The following is a 13,719-nucleotide window of genomic DNA, read 5'->3' as shown; positions in this document are numbered from 1 at the left end:
GTGTGACCTTAGATGGTTTTTTGTTGTGGTTGTTGGTCATGGGATTTGAACTCAGGGGCCTGGGCACTGTCCCTGAGCTTTTCTGCTCAAGGCTGGCGCTCTACCACTTTGAGCCACAGCATCACTTCGGTTTTCTGGTGATTAATTGGAAATAAGAGTCCCATGGACTTTCCTGCCTGGGCTGGCTTTGAACCTCCATCCTCAGAGCTCAACCTCCTCTGAGTAGCTAGGATGACAGGCATGAGCCACTGGAACCTGGCCGTACATGTATTTTCTGGCCTCCGTTTCTAGTTTGGCAGGCACCTGGGGGTCCTTCTGTATGTATCCTGGGTCCACAGATGTTGCCATATAGAACACACTTTATGAGAAACCTTTGGCATAGCACCATAAATGTTGAAGAATGGGAAGACGATTGGGGAGAGGAAAATTTGCATTTTTAGCCACATGGAAGGACCTCGAGAAGGTCAGCTCTTGGGAAGGTGCTCAGCATTGTCAAGGTGAGGGCCATCCGAAGGTGAGTTCCACAGGAAGATGGGGTACAGGAAAACCTCAAGGACAAAGCTGAAGTCATGAAGCTGAGCCTTGGGACCTTCCAATGGCATGCTTCTCTCTTTAAGCAGGGCAGTGGGGGAAATCTGTGCAAACACTGAGTCTTCCTGAAATCTGATGCCCATAACAGCATCCACCACCACCACCACCACCACCACCACCAATCACTACCACCAACCACCACAACCACCGTCACCCACTACCACCCACCAACCACCACCAGCAGCAACACCAACAACCACTACCATCACCACCCACCAACTACCACCACCACCCACTACCACCCACCAACCACCACCACCACCACCACCACCTACTACCACCCACTACTACCAACCACCACCACCACCACTGACCACCACAAAAGACCACAACTCCATGTCTCATTTTCATATCAAGTGGCAGAAATTATCTTTATTAGAAAAATGAAAGTTTTTCCCCCTGTATTTACATTTTTTACACCATAGGATCGGGCACTTTCGTTGCCTTGGGAATTATGTACAAATCAGTTTGCACACACATTTCAATCCCATTCCTTAAAACAGCTGATCACACACGGGACGAAATTAAAAAGACATAGTACAAGGAGACGACCATAGTATATACTTCCTCTATCACGGGAAGGTGTTAAGCAAACGTGTAAGTCTGTAGCTATGCTTGGAAATAGTTAATACAGTTATTAGCACTTCCTCATGCAGTAGATTAAAACATGACAGATATAAACTGCTGCGGTCGGTGGGTGAAGATCTATTCCCAAAGGAAGACACTGAGCGGAGCACACAGCTTGCTTTGGGCTCCACCGTACAAGCGTTCCAGCCAGGTCCGATGTGAGCGTTCAAGTGTTTGAATGTAGCTGAGAATGGAAACCTCTGCGCCTATGCTCAATCCCATTCATCCTGGGTTAAGAATGGACTCGCGCATGGACCCTGTTTGTGTATACACTGCTTTAATTCAGTAACTTGCTTTGTGGACAATGGCCAGCTTGTGTGTATGCAAGTCTTAGAGCATGAGTGAACAATAAATGGTTTACCTTCTTCCTGCCATTATTTATGTTTTCTATAATCTTATTCAAGTCACCAGCCAACCATCCTGATTCTTTCTGAACATTCAGACTGACACATATATATGTATATATGTATGCATGTATATGTATCTATATAAGCTCTACATTAAACACATACACGCAAACATTCCAGTGTGATATAAACTATGTTGGATTCTTCCAATGAACTTGGCAAGTATATATTTTAAATTGTTTTAGTTGGGAAACAAAACCACAGTTAATACCCACAGGTTGAACACAATTGGTATAAAGAAAAACAACACCACCAACCATGTGTGGGGAGCCTCATGCCTGGGAAGTGGACATCCAGACATGGTTGTTTCAGGAAGGGACTATGTGTTTCTGTAAGAATGTTATTCTTGATCTAACAGCTTCATGGGGAATAAATAGATAAATGACACCCTTCTTAGTGAAACCTGGGCAGAAGGCAAGGTGAACCTGCATGTTACAGTGCTATTTTTGTCTTCCAAAACCCATCAGTATTTACAGATCACTTCCAGTTGCCCAAATGTAGTAATCCAACTCTTCTATTTCTAAACTAGGACATTTTTCTGGTGGTCCTGACCCCAGAGCTTGGTCTACAAATCTAATCAACTTAAGATTTAAAAAAAAAAACAACGGAAAATAGGTTTAAAAAGTCAATAGCATTCATTGGCTTGAATTAGCTTGACTGAAATAAGTCAGATGGCAAGGTAAAACCCTCTGTCTAACTCAAAACGCTATGAGTGTTTCTAATGGCAAAGCAGACAATGTTTTTATATTTCTAGACTTTCACTCTTTGCTCAGTTATCAATAGTCTTTGATGTGAGCCCTTTCAAAGCTTGAAACCGCAAAATGTCAGATCGATGAGAAGCATTTAAAATGCCAAAGACAAACTTATGTTAGCGAGAGAACAATTAACCTTATTAATTTAAAAGGCATCTGTGGTATTGGCTATGTTATGCTAATATCCTTTTGAAGGTTCATCTGAAATCCTTTCCAAATGTGCGAAAGAGAATGAACTCGAAGAGGTTATGACCCAGGGCTACAGATAATAAAGAATATTCTAGAACTTAAAACAAAAAGTCAACCTCATCATTTCACTGATGTGGAGCCGAAGAGGGATGGATACGTGATCATGTGTTTTGTTCTTGCCGGAAGACTGCCGACCCTTTTATGGGGAAGTTCATCTGAGGAATGACTCCATCTTGAAACCATCTGGTGGCGGTTCCCTGAAGAGTTGTGTTTCAGAACACAGCTCCCCTTAAGAAACACGACCAGCCAAAACATGCTTTGGGGTGTTCTACTTTCTGCAGCACTCAACATTCCTGGGAGAAATGTTGTTGCCACTTGCAGACACAACAAGAGATCTTAAAATCGCTATGAACAATCCTAACCTTTCTGTCTTAAGAGGGCTTTTGTTTTTAGTTTTCACTGCCAGCTTGAAAAGGGGAAAATGGCTTGGGAACTTCTTCTCAGAGACTAAGACAAGGGCACTTATTCAGACTCGCTGACCCCCCCCAGAAGTGTCTGGAGCAGTGACCGAATTTCCTATGAAAGTGTTCTTCTGGAGCTTCCAGACTTTCCTTCAGATCCCAGCTCAGGTTCCAGGTTCCTCATCTGTAAAATGGGCCCAGAGTATCCCACATATGTATGTATATACATATATATGTATAACTGTATACATATATACATATATGTATATACATATATGCACATATATACATATGTACACGCATATATATGTATCTCAGAAGAGACGGTGGTGGGAAGAGGATGCAAAGTAGGCATGTGTGTTCTTGGTAGTTGAGCACAGAACCTGTTAAACATCCCGGGCTCCTAGGAAAACTTGGGGGGCGAGGGGGACACTCCAGTTCAATACACTTTCATAGCAATGAAATAAAGCAAGGAGTCCATGATTCCACAGCTGTTTTGATACTGAACTCCAGCACATTATCTCTAAGGCAATTAATTGAAAAAGAGAACAGGCCAAGAACAAAAACCACCCTATCAATAGCTGGCCTTGCATCATGCGGACGATCCACACTCGATCACGACGCACACACCACGTGCTATGTTGTAAGGTCTACCCCTGAGCCTCCTTCTCTCTGCTTGGCAAACACGTGCAAATGTACAGATGATTAGGAGAAACAACAAATGTGCAAATAACATCATCAGTTGAAAAATATAACTCTTATGAGGGGCCACAAGGCAGCATGTGTATTCACACACTCACACACACACACACATAGAAGAGAGTGTACGATGCATATATGCTAATGAACTTAGCCCTGATGTTAACTGATAAAAAGAAGAGAGATTAGGAAAGGGGTATTTGAATTAGGCACATGCTAGGTAGAGAAGCTAAGTCTCTGGGAAGCAGAAGCATGAGCGCTGAGCGCAGGTGTACAGATGGGAGGTTCACACGCAGAATTCACAGCTCCGACAGGACCACGAGCCGTGTACAGAGTCTCCCAGGAGCTCTCCACACACCCCACACCTGACAATGACACTCAAAGGGGGAACCGCAACACAATGCGTCTCTCTTCCTAACCTCCATTCTGACCTCCGCACAGGAGATCGGGCACTTGAAGAATCTTGCTCTAATTCTTGTTTCTGATGAAACGGAGGAGAGCATCAGTTTCCTCATCTGGAACACGGCCGCTCTCTAGTTAAGGCCCTAGGGCCCAGTCTCTGCTCAGCAGAAATGTGTGTTTGTTTCAGATTCCGGTGCTAGCAAGGGTCCATTCTTGGGATAGGCAGAGAATGGAACACCCTGGTGGCGACCTAGAACGAGGTGCAGTGAGCATCCCCCCCCTCCATCTGCTCTCCTTGCTGGAATACACCTTGATTCCGTCCACCTTCTCCTGGCCCTATTCCTCTCAAGGGAAGCGGCCATGTCGTTCGTCATCTACAGCAGCGGGTACTTGGGTCTCCATCAAGAGCTCTCTCCATCCCTCATGCATTCATACCCAGAACCATCTAAAGTGCTCTCCACAAGTCAAGCAAACAACCACCACACAAAGCTCTCAGGAATTATGAAGTTTTTCTGGGTCCTTTGGCATCATGATCTGTTTTCCTTTGAGGGATTTCTTTTTTCAGCCCTCTTCTGAAGCATGCGTCACCAAGCAGAGCCGCGGAGCAAGGCAGGATTTGGCAAGGGGTTGGACAGTTGGCTAGAGCCAGAGCCCAGCCTGCTTGTACAAAAAAAAGGAGGAAAAAAAAAGTTGATGGGTGAATTTGTTCACCTGTTTAGTTGTTTCTGGGCTGCTTCTGTGGCTAGGCTGAAGGTTTAAATAAAGTTTGTTAATTTATTGTTGGCACTGGGATTTGAATTCAGGGCCTCATTCTCGTTAGGCCGGCACTCAACCACTTCTGCCACGTCTTACCCAGCCTCCTCTGAGAGATTTGTTTTTAAAGGTTTGTTCTGATCCTTCCTAATTTTTAATTCTTGTAAAGAGTTTAATTTGCCTTTTATGGGTCCTGAGTTACTTCTTGTAACATGTATTGGAGGAATGAATTCCTCAATCATTGACTTTTCAGAAAGAGACTTTTCCAGTCCCCTTGCAGACTTAATCTCTCCGGGGTTTGGACGCTATCTAGCCTTGTCAGCTGACCCACGTGCCAGCTCAGACCCGAGGCTGGGGGGGCGGGGCGGGCACTGTCATTTCCATGGTTGCTCCCAGCTTTGGCCTTTGGCTAGAGATTTGACACTGTCACCCTTCCTGTTCCTTCCCGGAGACACTCTCCCAACAAAAGGCCTCTTTCCTAGGATGCTCAGAGAATCAGAGAGCAGAGGAGCTTACAGGAAAAGCAAATTAAAGGAGTCACAGTTGGGTCTGCAAAGGAGCCAGAGGCACAGAAAGCCAGGTCAGTTCTGAAGGGTTTTCTGGCTCTCCTCCCAGAGGGACTCAAGATGGGAAGAAATGTCAGCCTGGTAAAGAGGACCGAGCTGGAAATTGGACCAGGAAGTCTTGGGCTCCAGCCCCATCCCCAAGCCTGCCTTGCAGTAATCTTGCATGAGAGGAGCAAACTCAGCCAACGCCACCTTCTCCTTTCCCTTCCCACAAATCTTGCTCTATATCTTTCTCCAAATTCTACTTTTCTCTGACCCTCCTTGGGCAGGCAGACATCTTGAGTTGATAGGAGGGGCAGGGAAAGGGGAGTGGGAGGATGAAGAAAGCGACATCTTTTGATGGGCTTCTAGAAATCATGTACAGTCCCCCATCAGCACCAGCTTTAGAAGCGATCATGAGCGGTGTTTGTTCCAACCCCCAGCCCCCACTGAACCCAGAGTTTCTGCTTTTTAAGGAAGTAAGAGTCCCATCGGACTCAACCATCCTCCTTAGAAACGAGATTTTAAAAAAGATAAGACTGCCCCGTCTACAGAAATACCCGATCAGAGAAAAAGAAAAAATCCCAGAATGGGTTTTTCCCCTAGCCGTGTTAATACCATCATCGCCGTTTAATTGTTAACAGAAACTTTACACACGTGTGCAGTTTTATTTGCATGGTACACTTTCTGTGTGGATGGTAGAACTCAAGCGTGTAGATTAGGGACACGTGTACACGAGCATTTGTACTCGAGGGATGATAAGTGCATTTGATGGCTCTGACCTCTAGTGGGTGACAAGGTGACCTTATGCATCAGAAACACAGAACCGTGTGAAGGGACCAGTGGACAAGGCCCACTCCAGCTTCAGACACTTTTTCAAGTCCAGACCCCATGCTTGCAGCTCTGTTTACTGGAAGAAGCTGGGGGTACACAGAAAGGCCTCATTTTGTGTCCAAAGAACAGAAATTAAACCTTTTGGAACGATGGCCACTTTTACATAGAACTCTCATATGAGATAACAACCGATGTATGTTTGTTTGTTTTTCTCGAATTTCGGCTGTGTCTATACTAGCCAGGATGAATCTGCACAAGTTCCATTTTGGACACAACCCCTATCCTTGCTCAGGAATCCACACACAAACAGCTACGCACGGAGCAACAGTACCTAGAATGTACACAGTGTTAACATATATATGCAGGTCCCCTGATAGTTCCGTTTCTCAGATTAGTATTTATTTAGGCCTTAAACTGCAAGGGATTTCAGTGCAAGGTATTTATTTATATGACAACCCATTATTAAAGCTGCACTTTTTAGGTTTAAAGGAGATAAATTTTTAATCACCATTTAATTAACACCAACTTTCTTTTTCTTTTTTTCTTTTGTCATTAGCAATTCTATTTGCAAAGAATTCAGGGCATTTGTCATTTCCTGAGAAGGATGCGGAATATTAAATACACATCAGCAGTAGACATATCAAATAGAATAAACAATGTATGACGACCATGGATCTTTTGACTAATTAACCACTTTGGCAAAAGTCCCATTTAAATGAAATGATTTCATTTGTAAACAAGGTGTAATTTCTCTCTCTCTTTTTCTCTCTCTCCCACTCTCCAGAAAATAAGCATGAATCGGTTTGACAGATTTTGCTGCAATGGATGAATTTTAATGCTTTCATAAGAAAAACTAGGCATTGAGTTCCTCAGGCACCGTTTGAGACAGGGGAAGGGGGAAGGCAAGTGTAAATATGAAATCGTCATGGCACTGACTAGAATGATGCAAACAGATCTGCAGAGCAACGCAACAGTCATGAGTTGTGAAGTTCTAATCTCTCCCCTCCCATGGAGGTCTCAACGGGCAGAAAGGTCTAGAAGGGGGGTTGTTGCTAGCATGGACCCTGGACGTGTCTGGGGAGCCTGCAGGGGTCACAATGGTGGAAAGTGTTGCAGAATACCCAGTGTTCTCAGAGGGAAGCTGACTGTTTCTACCCAGGTCCTTTCCAAAAGGGGTAAATCACTTGGGGTTAATGAAATCTCATTATGGATGTTTAACAGCCCAGACACCCAGGGCTGGGTGGATTTTAGTTTCTTGGCATCCATGAATTGAGAATCTCAGAGCTGGGGTATGTGGTGATTCATAGTCCAGGGGCTCTGACCCAGGACCACTGTATGTGCCATCTACCAGTAGCTATGCACATTCCTGAATTCTTTCTTCCAAAAGCTCAGCTGACCTGGATGGCCTTTGGATGACTCCAAATCACCGCCTTTCACTTGGATACCCATCATCTGATCAGCGGGCTGATTTTTCTCATTTGAAATCGTAACATGAAAGAGTCAATCAATGAGTGAAGGACAAAAAGTATGTACTTATTACGTAGCACCTAATTTCCAATTGTTTATCTTTAAAAAAAAAAAAAGGAACACGTTTGACGTGTTTTTCTCCACTACATTATTTTCCAAAAGCCAGTGTGTTCGGTTTCAATACTCTTTTAAGGAGATGGCTTTGGATGCATGGAGTATATCCCAGTATAACTTGCACAGTCTCTGGAGCTTATGTGGCTTTTGGCAGCTCCCCCTCTCCCCCCCCCTCCCCTAGGACTTTGAGTCCTCCAAAGGAAGACAGAAAGCCTCTTGGGATGGGTGACCTATCACTGCTCTGGGAAGAGTTTGATTTCGTTGCGTGTTTGGACATGTCGGTCTTGCAAGGGTACAGCGGTGGTCCCAGGGGTTGGTCAGGTGTGGAATGCAAAGGGGGCGCAAAGGCAGAAGGCGTTGAATGGAGACACAGTCACAGCAACTCAATTTGAGATCACAAATTGGGGTGACTGTTTCAAGTCCTTTCACGCAGGCTTCTCCCACTGCTGGGTCAGGGGACAGCAAAAAGTTAGAGAATCAAAGAAATGCAATGGAATTTTCAAGGGTAACAATGGTCAGCGCTAGGGCCTCCTTTTGCATTTGGGAGAGGATGGGAAGGATGCTTGCTCCTGCTGCCCCCCATGTCCCCCCCATGTCCGCAGCCACCCGCCACTGATGGTCCCATTTCTCCCACCATCTGTATAATTACAGGAGCAAACTCTACCGACAGGCCAGCTCTCTCTACAGAATGGAACTGGGCACAAGGAAAGGGGGGAAACAGAACCATTTCCACCTAGTGCTTTTGTTCCCTTTCTCCAAGAACGCAAAGAGCAATTGGGCAAGAGACCAGGGAACGTCCAGGAGAATCCGTGGGAACTCAATTTCTGTTGTACTGGCCGGCCAATTTGCCCAGCTGCTTGGAAGCTGTTCATGTACTTAGAAATGTACCGATGAACAGAGCAGAATGTGTTTAACTAATATTGTCTACTGCTTTGTGATGCTGAAATTGTACACTAGGAAATCCTGCCCTGATAGTTACAGAAGGAAAAAAAAAACTACATTTGGGGGGGGGGGGCAGGGAGGGGATTGCCATCTTATGATATGGCAGTCTAAGAAATTTCCCCTGCATAAATATTCCCCTCTGTCTCCGAGTCTTCTTTGAAAAGAAGATAATGGGTGTCATTCATATCCTCTGTGCACAGGTTTGACTTGAGTAAGGAGGGGATGATGCAGATGGCTCAGACATGACAAATGCAGGGAGGAATTCCCATCAGTCTCTGCTGGTGCCGACAAAGCAGTTTGGCTCCCATGGAGAGAGAATATTTCAGGAGAGAGAAATGACTTGTCTCGCTCGGTGTATCCACAGTGTGGAGGGTACTTGGGGGAGATGCATGAGTGTCTCGGAATTCGAAGGCTTTTGATTTGAGGAAGGATGGAGGGGGAAAGAGATGAGTGTCCAAGAGAGTTTTGTGACATTCAGAAAGAGAAAACCTAAAACCATGCTAGCCTCGGGCGGCCAGATGGCCGGGTACTTCTTTATAGCTCACAGTACACATATGGCGGCTGGCACGTGTTACCACATTAACAGCTCCGGCAACAGCAACACACAGCTAATTAGACACCACCGTGGCTGTTCGGGGACAGGACAAGTTAGGGTTACTCTGGGAGGGACGGGGTAACAGATACTATACAACCCTGAGTCATCACCAAAAGTGAGGAAACGCAAAACTTACATACACAGGAGTCTTCGGGATAAAAACTACAACGGCCACTGTGTCACACACGGAAGATCCACACTCAGAGGGCGGAGACACGGACGCGTGAGGTTATGAAGCTCCGAGCAAGACCATGGAAGCAAAGGGTGAGTGGATACACACATCGACATCCAAAAAGGTTCTTGTAGCTCTCTGTCTGAGAGTCCCTCTGGCTTTTTTTTTTTTTTTTTTTTTTTTTGTCCCAGACGTGTCCTTGGAAAAGGACTATAATGCACATCAGAAAAGTTCCACGAACACACTGAGTTTTACACTTCTTTGGGGGTGGGGGTGGGGAGCGGGGTCGGGGAGATAGCCTGGAGTTCTTGGGGTTGGGCCTGGGCGGGGATGGAAGGCATCACAAGGAAGCTGAGAATGGTCACAAGACATACCTCCTAACCCCTTGCACGTGTCAAGTCTTACTACGGTGCAGATGCATTCTTCATTCTTATTGTCTGTGTCAGATTAACATGCATACCATATTGCTTATTCTGTATTAGAGATAAACCATGAGCATTTCTGAATGAGGAAATTACACGGTGGACTGAATTCCATGGAATTTGGACTATAGAAAAATCCTAGCATCACCACCAGCAACCGATGCATCATTATTGCCAACATACCTAGCAGGCTTGTCTGAGGGACTTGCCTATATTTATATTTCTTTTTTTAAAATCTTTTTCTTCTTCTTTTTTTTTAAATAATATTTTGGTTAAAGACTCACCTATCTTGTTATCGGCCATGCTCAGCACACACCCCACAAGGTCCTTGAGTGAAGATTATGGCATGGAGCCATGTGCAAAAAGAGCCAAGAAAAATAAATCAATAAATCAATACAAAAAAAAAAAACAAACCTCCCTAAGTCCCCGTTTCTCCCAGCAGGGCATAATTGGGCCTCCGACATTTACCCTCCACAACGCTGACCATTCCATGTTTCCCTAGAGATAAAACATTAATGGAAGCTTCTAAACGTCAGATTCAATACTAGGCATTTTCTTGTACACGCGTCTATTGCTGCAGGAATTTAAAACCCTGGGGGTAGAGTACATATTATTCTTATTTGCAGCATAAGGCATAACATGCTCGGAAATATACACGTCACTGGGGGCCCGGCTGTCCCTGGAGCAGTACGACGCGGTCGACCGCAAGGATGACCGAAGGTAGCTGTCATTCAGGGCCTGAGATGGCAGGGAGTGTTTGTACGGGTCTGACGGGCATCTCCCGATCACTAAACGCTGATCATCCCCGTACGTGTGCAGGAAAGGGTTGTCGGATGTGTGGTCCGGCAAGAGGGACTTGCTCCTCTTGCTGTCCTCCAGACCTTGGGGGAAAAGGGAGCTCTTGTTCCCCAAGAGTTTGCTGGAGGGGACGCTGAACAGGCTCCCGTACAAGTTGCCCTCCAGCAGCCGTTCTCTGTCTTTGAGGCTTATGCTCCGGGAGGGCCTGTTCGGGTCTATCTCCCTGGGTTTGTCTAGGATGTTGTCGTAGGAGTGCTGCCGGCTGATCCTCAGCTTGTTCTTCTGGAACTGGAGGGCGTTGTTCTGTGTCCAGTCCTGCCGGTAGGCCTCGTCGCGGGCGGCCGGGCTCCCGGTGTCCTGCAGCATCTGGTCCTCGTCGATGTCGTACAGGTTGCCCATGCGCAGGCAGGCATCGCACTTGAAGGGGGAGCGCATGGTGAAGTGGCCCGAGTAGGTGGGCAGGTTGGAGAGGCAGCTGCGGCAGTGGGTGGAGTTCTGCCGGTAGCGGTCGCTGCCCTCGCTGTGGGGGGACCCCTTGTCTTTCAGGGTGAAGTGCTTGGCGTACAGCTTGTACTGGTCGTTGTTGGGGGGGCCGTCTTCGCGATGCAGGGGGTTCCTGTTCACCGGCAGCGTGGCGTCGCCCTTCCGGAAATTGTCGTTGTGATCCTGGTAGGTGTCGGGGACGGCCAGGCTTTCCACGAACTGGGGAGGCTCCAGCTGGAAAGGGGGCTCCTTCTCGCCGTCGATGGTGTAGATCTTGTCCCTGGGGGAGCTGGCTTTGGTTTTCAGGAAGGTGCGTTCCACCTCGCTGCAGTCCTTGGGGTACTTGGAGGCCAGGGACCTTTTGAAGTTGTCCTTGGTCTTGTGGTTCTTATTGTTGTCGGGCTCTCTGTGGCACGCGGTCCGACTCGACGCTTCCGAGATGTCGGAGTGCGCCACCTCTTCTGGAAGGTACCTGGGGCTCTTTAGGGAGCGGGTCCTGTTCTCTACACTCACCTCATCCCTCTGGGAGACCGGGTTCTGGCTCAGAGAATCCTGGCGCAGAGACTCCATGGATTTCTTCCAGAGCTGCCGGGGTCTGGAGTTGCCCTTGGACTCCGTGCTCACGGCCACCTCCACCGTGTTGGGGTTGGACTCGTTGAGCGTCAGGGGGTGCTGTCCTTGGAACACGTAGTTATTCAGGTTGTCCTTGTGCCTGTTGGCCACAAACGTCTGGAGTTCGTTCATGTTGTCCCCAAAAATGCTCTCCTTCCCCTGAAAGGACCTGTTGTCTGCGTAGATCAGATTCCCCTTGTCGGACGCCATGTCGACGATGAGGGACCCTCTTTGGATGTAGTCCGCCGTTCGTTTGGGGGAGTCCATCCTGGAGGAGTTCATGTTGGACATGTTGGAGATGTTTTTGGCGGAGCGGAGGAGCTTGAGCATGTTGCTCTGGGATCCCGTCAGGTTGAAGTCGGGCGACTTCTTCTTCTCTTCGATGTGCACTCCGTGGATGCAGCTGTAGATGCCCTGTGAGGGAACAGCACAAAGCGTCAGCCACAGACTGAAAACCAGCCCCTACGAAGCGGAGGCACGGACATCCGGCAGGAGCCCTAGGGCAATAGATTCACTCCAATGGTCGTCCTTCGATAGATGGGACAAAGATCCAACACATCGGGGTTATCTTATTGCCCCAAGCTGGCTCATGAAGACGTTTAATTTTCCCTTCCAACACACCCAGACCAGAGTGAGTTGTGGATAAACTCAACCAGCATGGAAGGATTCATTTCAGAAATCACCCCTACCTGTATGCCAAAGGTATGAGAGCCAAGCCGGCCAACCAAAGAGAGCTTCTGCCCGGAAAGCACTGATTTGTCTAAGAAGTCCAAGAGGGTAATAAGGAGAGAGACAGATGCACACGTAGGAGGAGCTGGGGATGATTCTTACCATCACGTGGGGATGTTACTAACCTGAGACTGAGCAGTGATGTAGTGATTTTCCTTTAAGCACATCTGGGGCATTGGAGGGTGGAAAGGGATCTTAGACAGCTAAAACGTGACCACCTCGACCTCTCTGTCTCCTTATTTTCTTTACCTTTCTTAAGAAAGTCTTGGATTTCACTAAACAGTAACTGTATAGCTGTTATCAAGGGGATGAGGCTCTTGATTCATGCTGGAGTAGAACAGGCCAAAGAACACCATCACATCTGGATTTACTGCTGCCCCCGCTTCTCCCCACCCCTACCCTGGGTCTCGGCAGTCACATCTAAAGCCAGCGAGCGGATTATGTGTGTAGGATCTGACCTGGTCCTCCCAAGACTGCCCGGAAGCCAGCTCAGGAAGGGATTTGTCAGGCAAACTGGGCAGCTACTGCTTTAACCCTGGGAGAGTATGCATGATTAACTGTGCATTCTGATCATGGCGGCTTAACCTGCAGAATGCTCATGGAACCGTGACCTGCTCAACTCATTTGCATGGTGGCATTTTTCTCGCAGCTTCTAAACACCATCTCCACTTGCAGCCTTCTTGGAATGGTAAAGAAGTCAACAGCTTTGGGGTGAAGCATCCCTTTCTTCTATCCCTCGGGGACCCGGGTTTCATGGTCGAGGCTCCCAGAGGCCCACGGCACTAGCCTTGTGCCTATTCCTCTCTTCCTTCCTGCAGCCATGGCTGCTTCTGTCTCCTGTTTGGCGTCACGTGTGGCTGGTTGTTCATCCTGCCACAGGCCCTCACCTAGCTGGCTCCTCCTCCTGTTGCTTCCAGGGCTGCAGAAGAGCTGCACCTCAGATGCGGAAATCACCCACGTGCGCCAGACTTTTCACATGGCCCAGTGTCGCTTAACCCGGTGCAATCACTAACCTGCGGCCCTCCTCACCCCATTCAGTAACAGAAGGATCTCATCTCTGTCTGAGCTACAGGGTCTCTGCTCACTGTGGGTGAAGATCAGCCTTCCTGGCCGGCGGATGGGAAA

The 13,719-nt window shown here is 47.4% G+C and overlaps 1 protein-coding gene across 2 annotated transcripts in view; it reads right to left on the bottom strand.

The window, feature by feature from the left end:
* Window positions 1–932: 932 nt before the first annotated feature.
* Grin2a (glutamate ionotropic receptor NMDA type subunit 2A) overlaps window positions 933–13,719 on the bottom strand; it is a 294,332-nt gene continuing 281,545 nt past the window's right edge. For both annotated transcript variants that reach the window (XM_070003499.1, XM_070003500.1), the window contains one exon: window positions 933–12,279. In XM_070003499.1, coding sequence (XP_069859600.1) covers window positions 10,498–12,279 — 1,782 coding nt within the window. In that variant the 3' untranslated portion in view covers window positions 933–10,497. The remainder of the gene's footprint in view (window positions 12,280–13,719) is intronic.

The sequence above is a fragment of the Dipodomys merriami genome, unplaced genomic scaffold (genome assembly GCF_024711535.1).
Source record: "Dipodomys merriami isolate MVZ:Mamm:240054 unplaced genomic scaffold, mDipMer1.0.p SCAF_60, whole genome shotgun sequence".
NCBI lineage: Eukaryota > Metazoa > Chordata > Mammalia > Rodentia > Heteromyidae > Dipodomys > Dipodomys merriami.
Note: the sequence above shows the minus strand (reverse complement) of the source record. Positions and strands in the feature narration are given on the sequence as shown.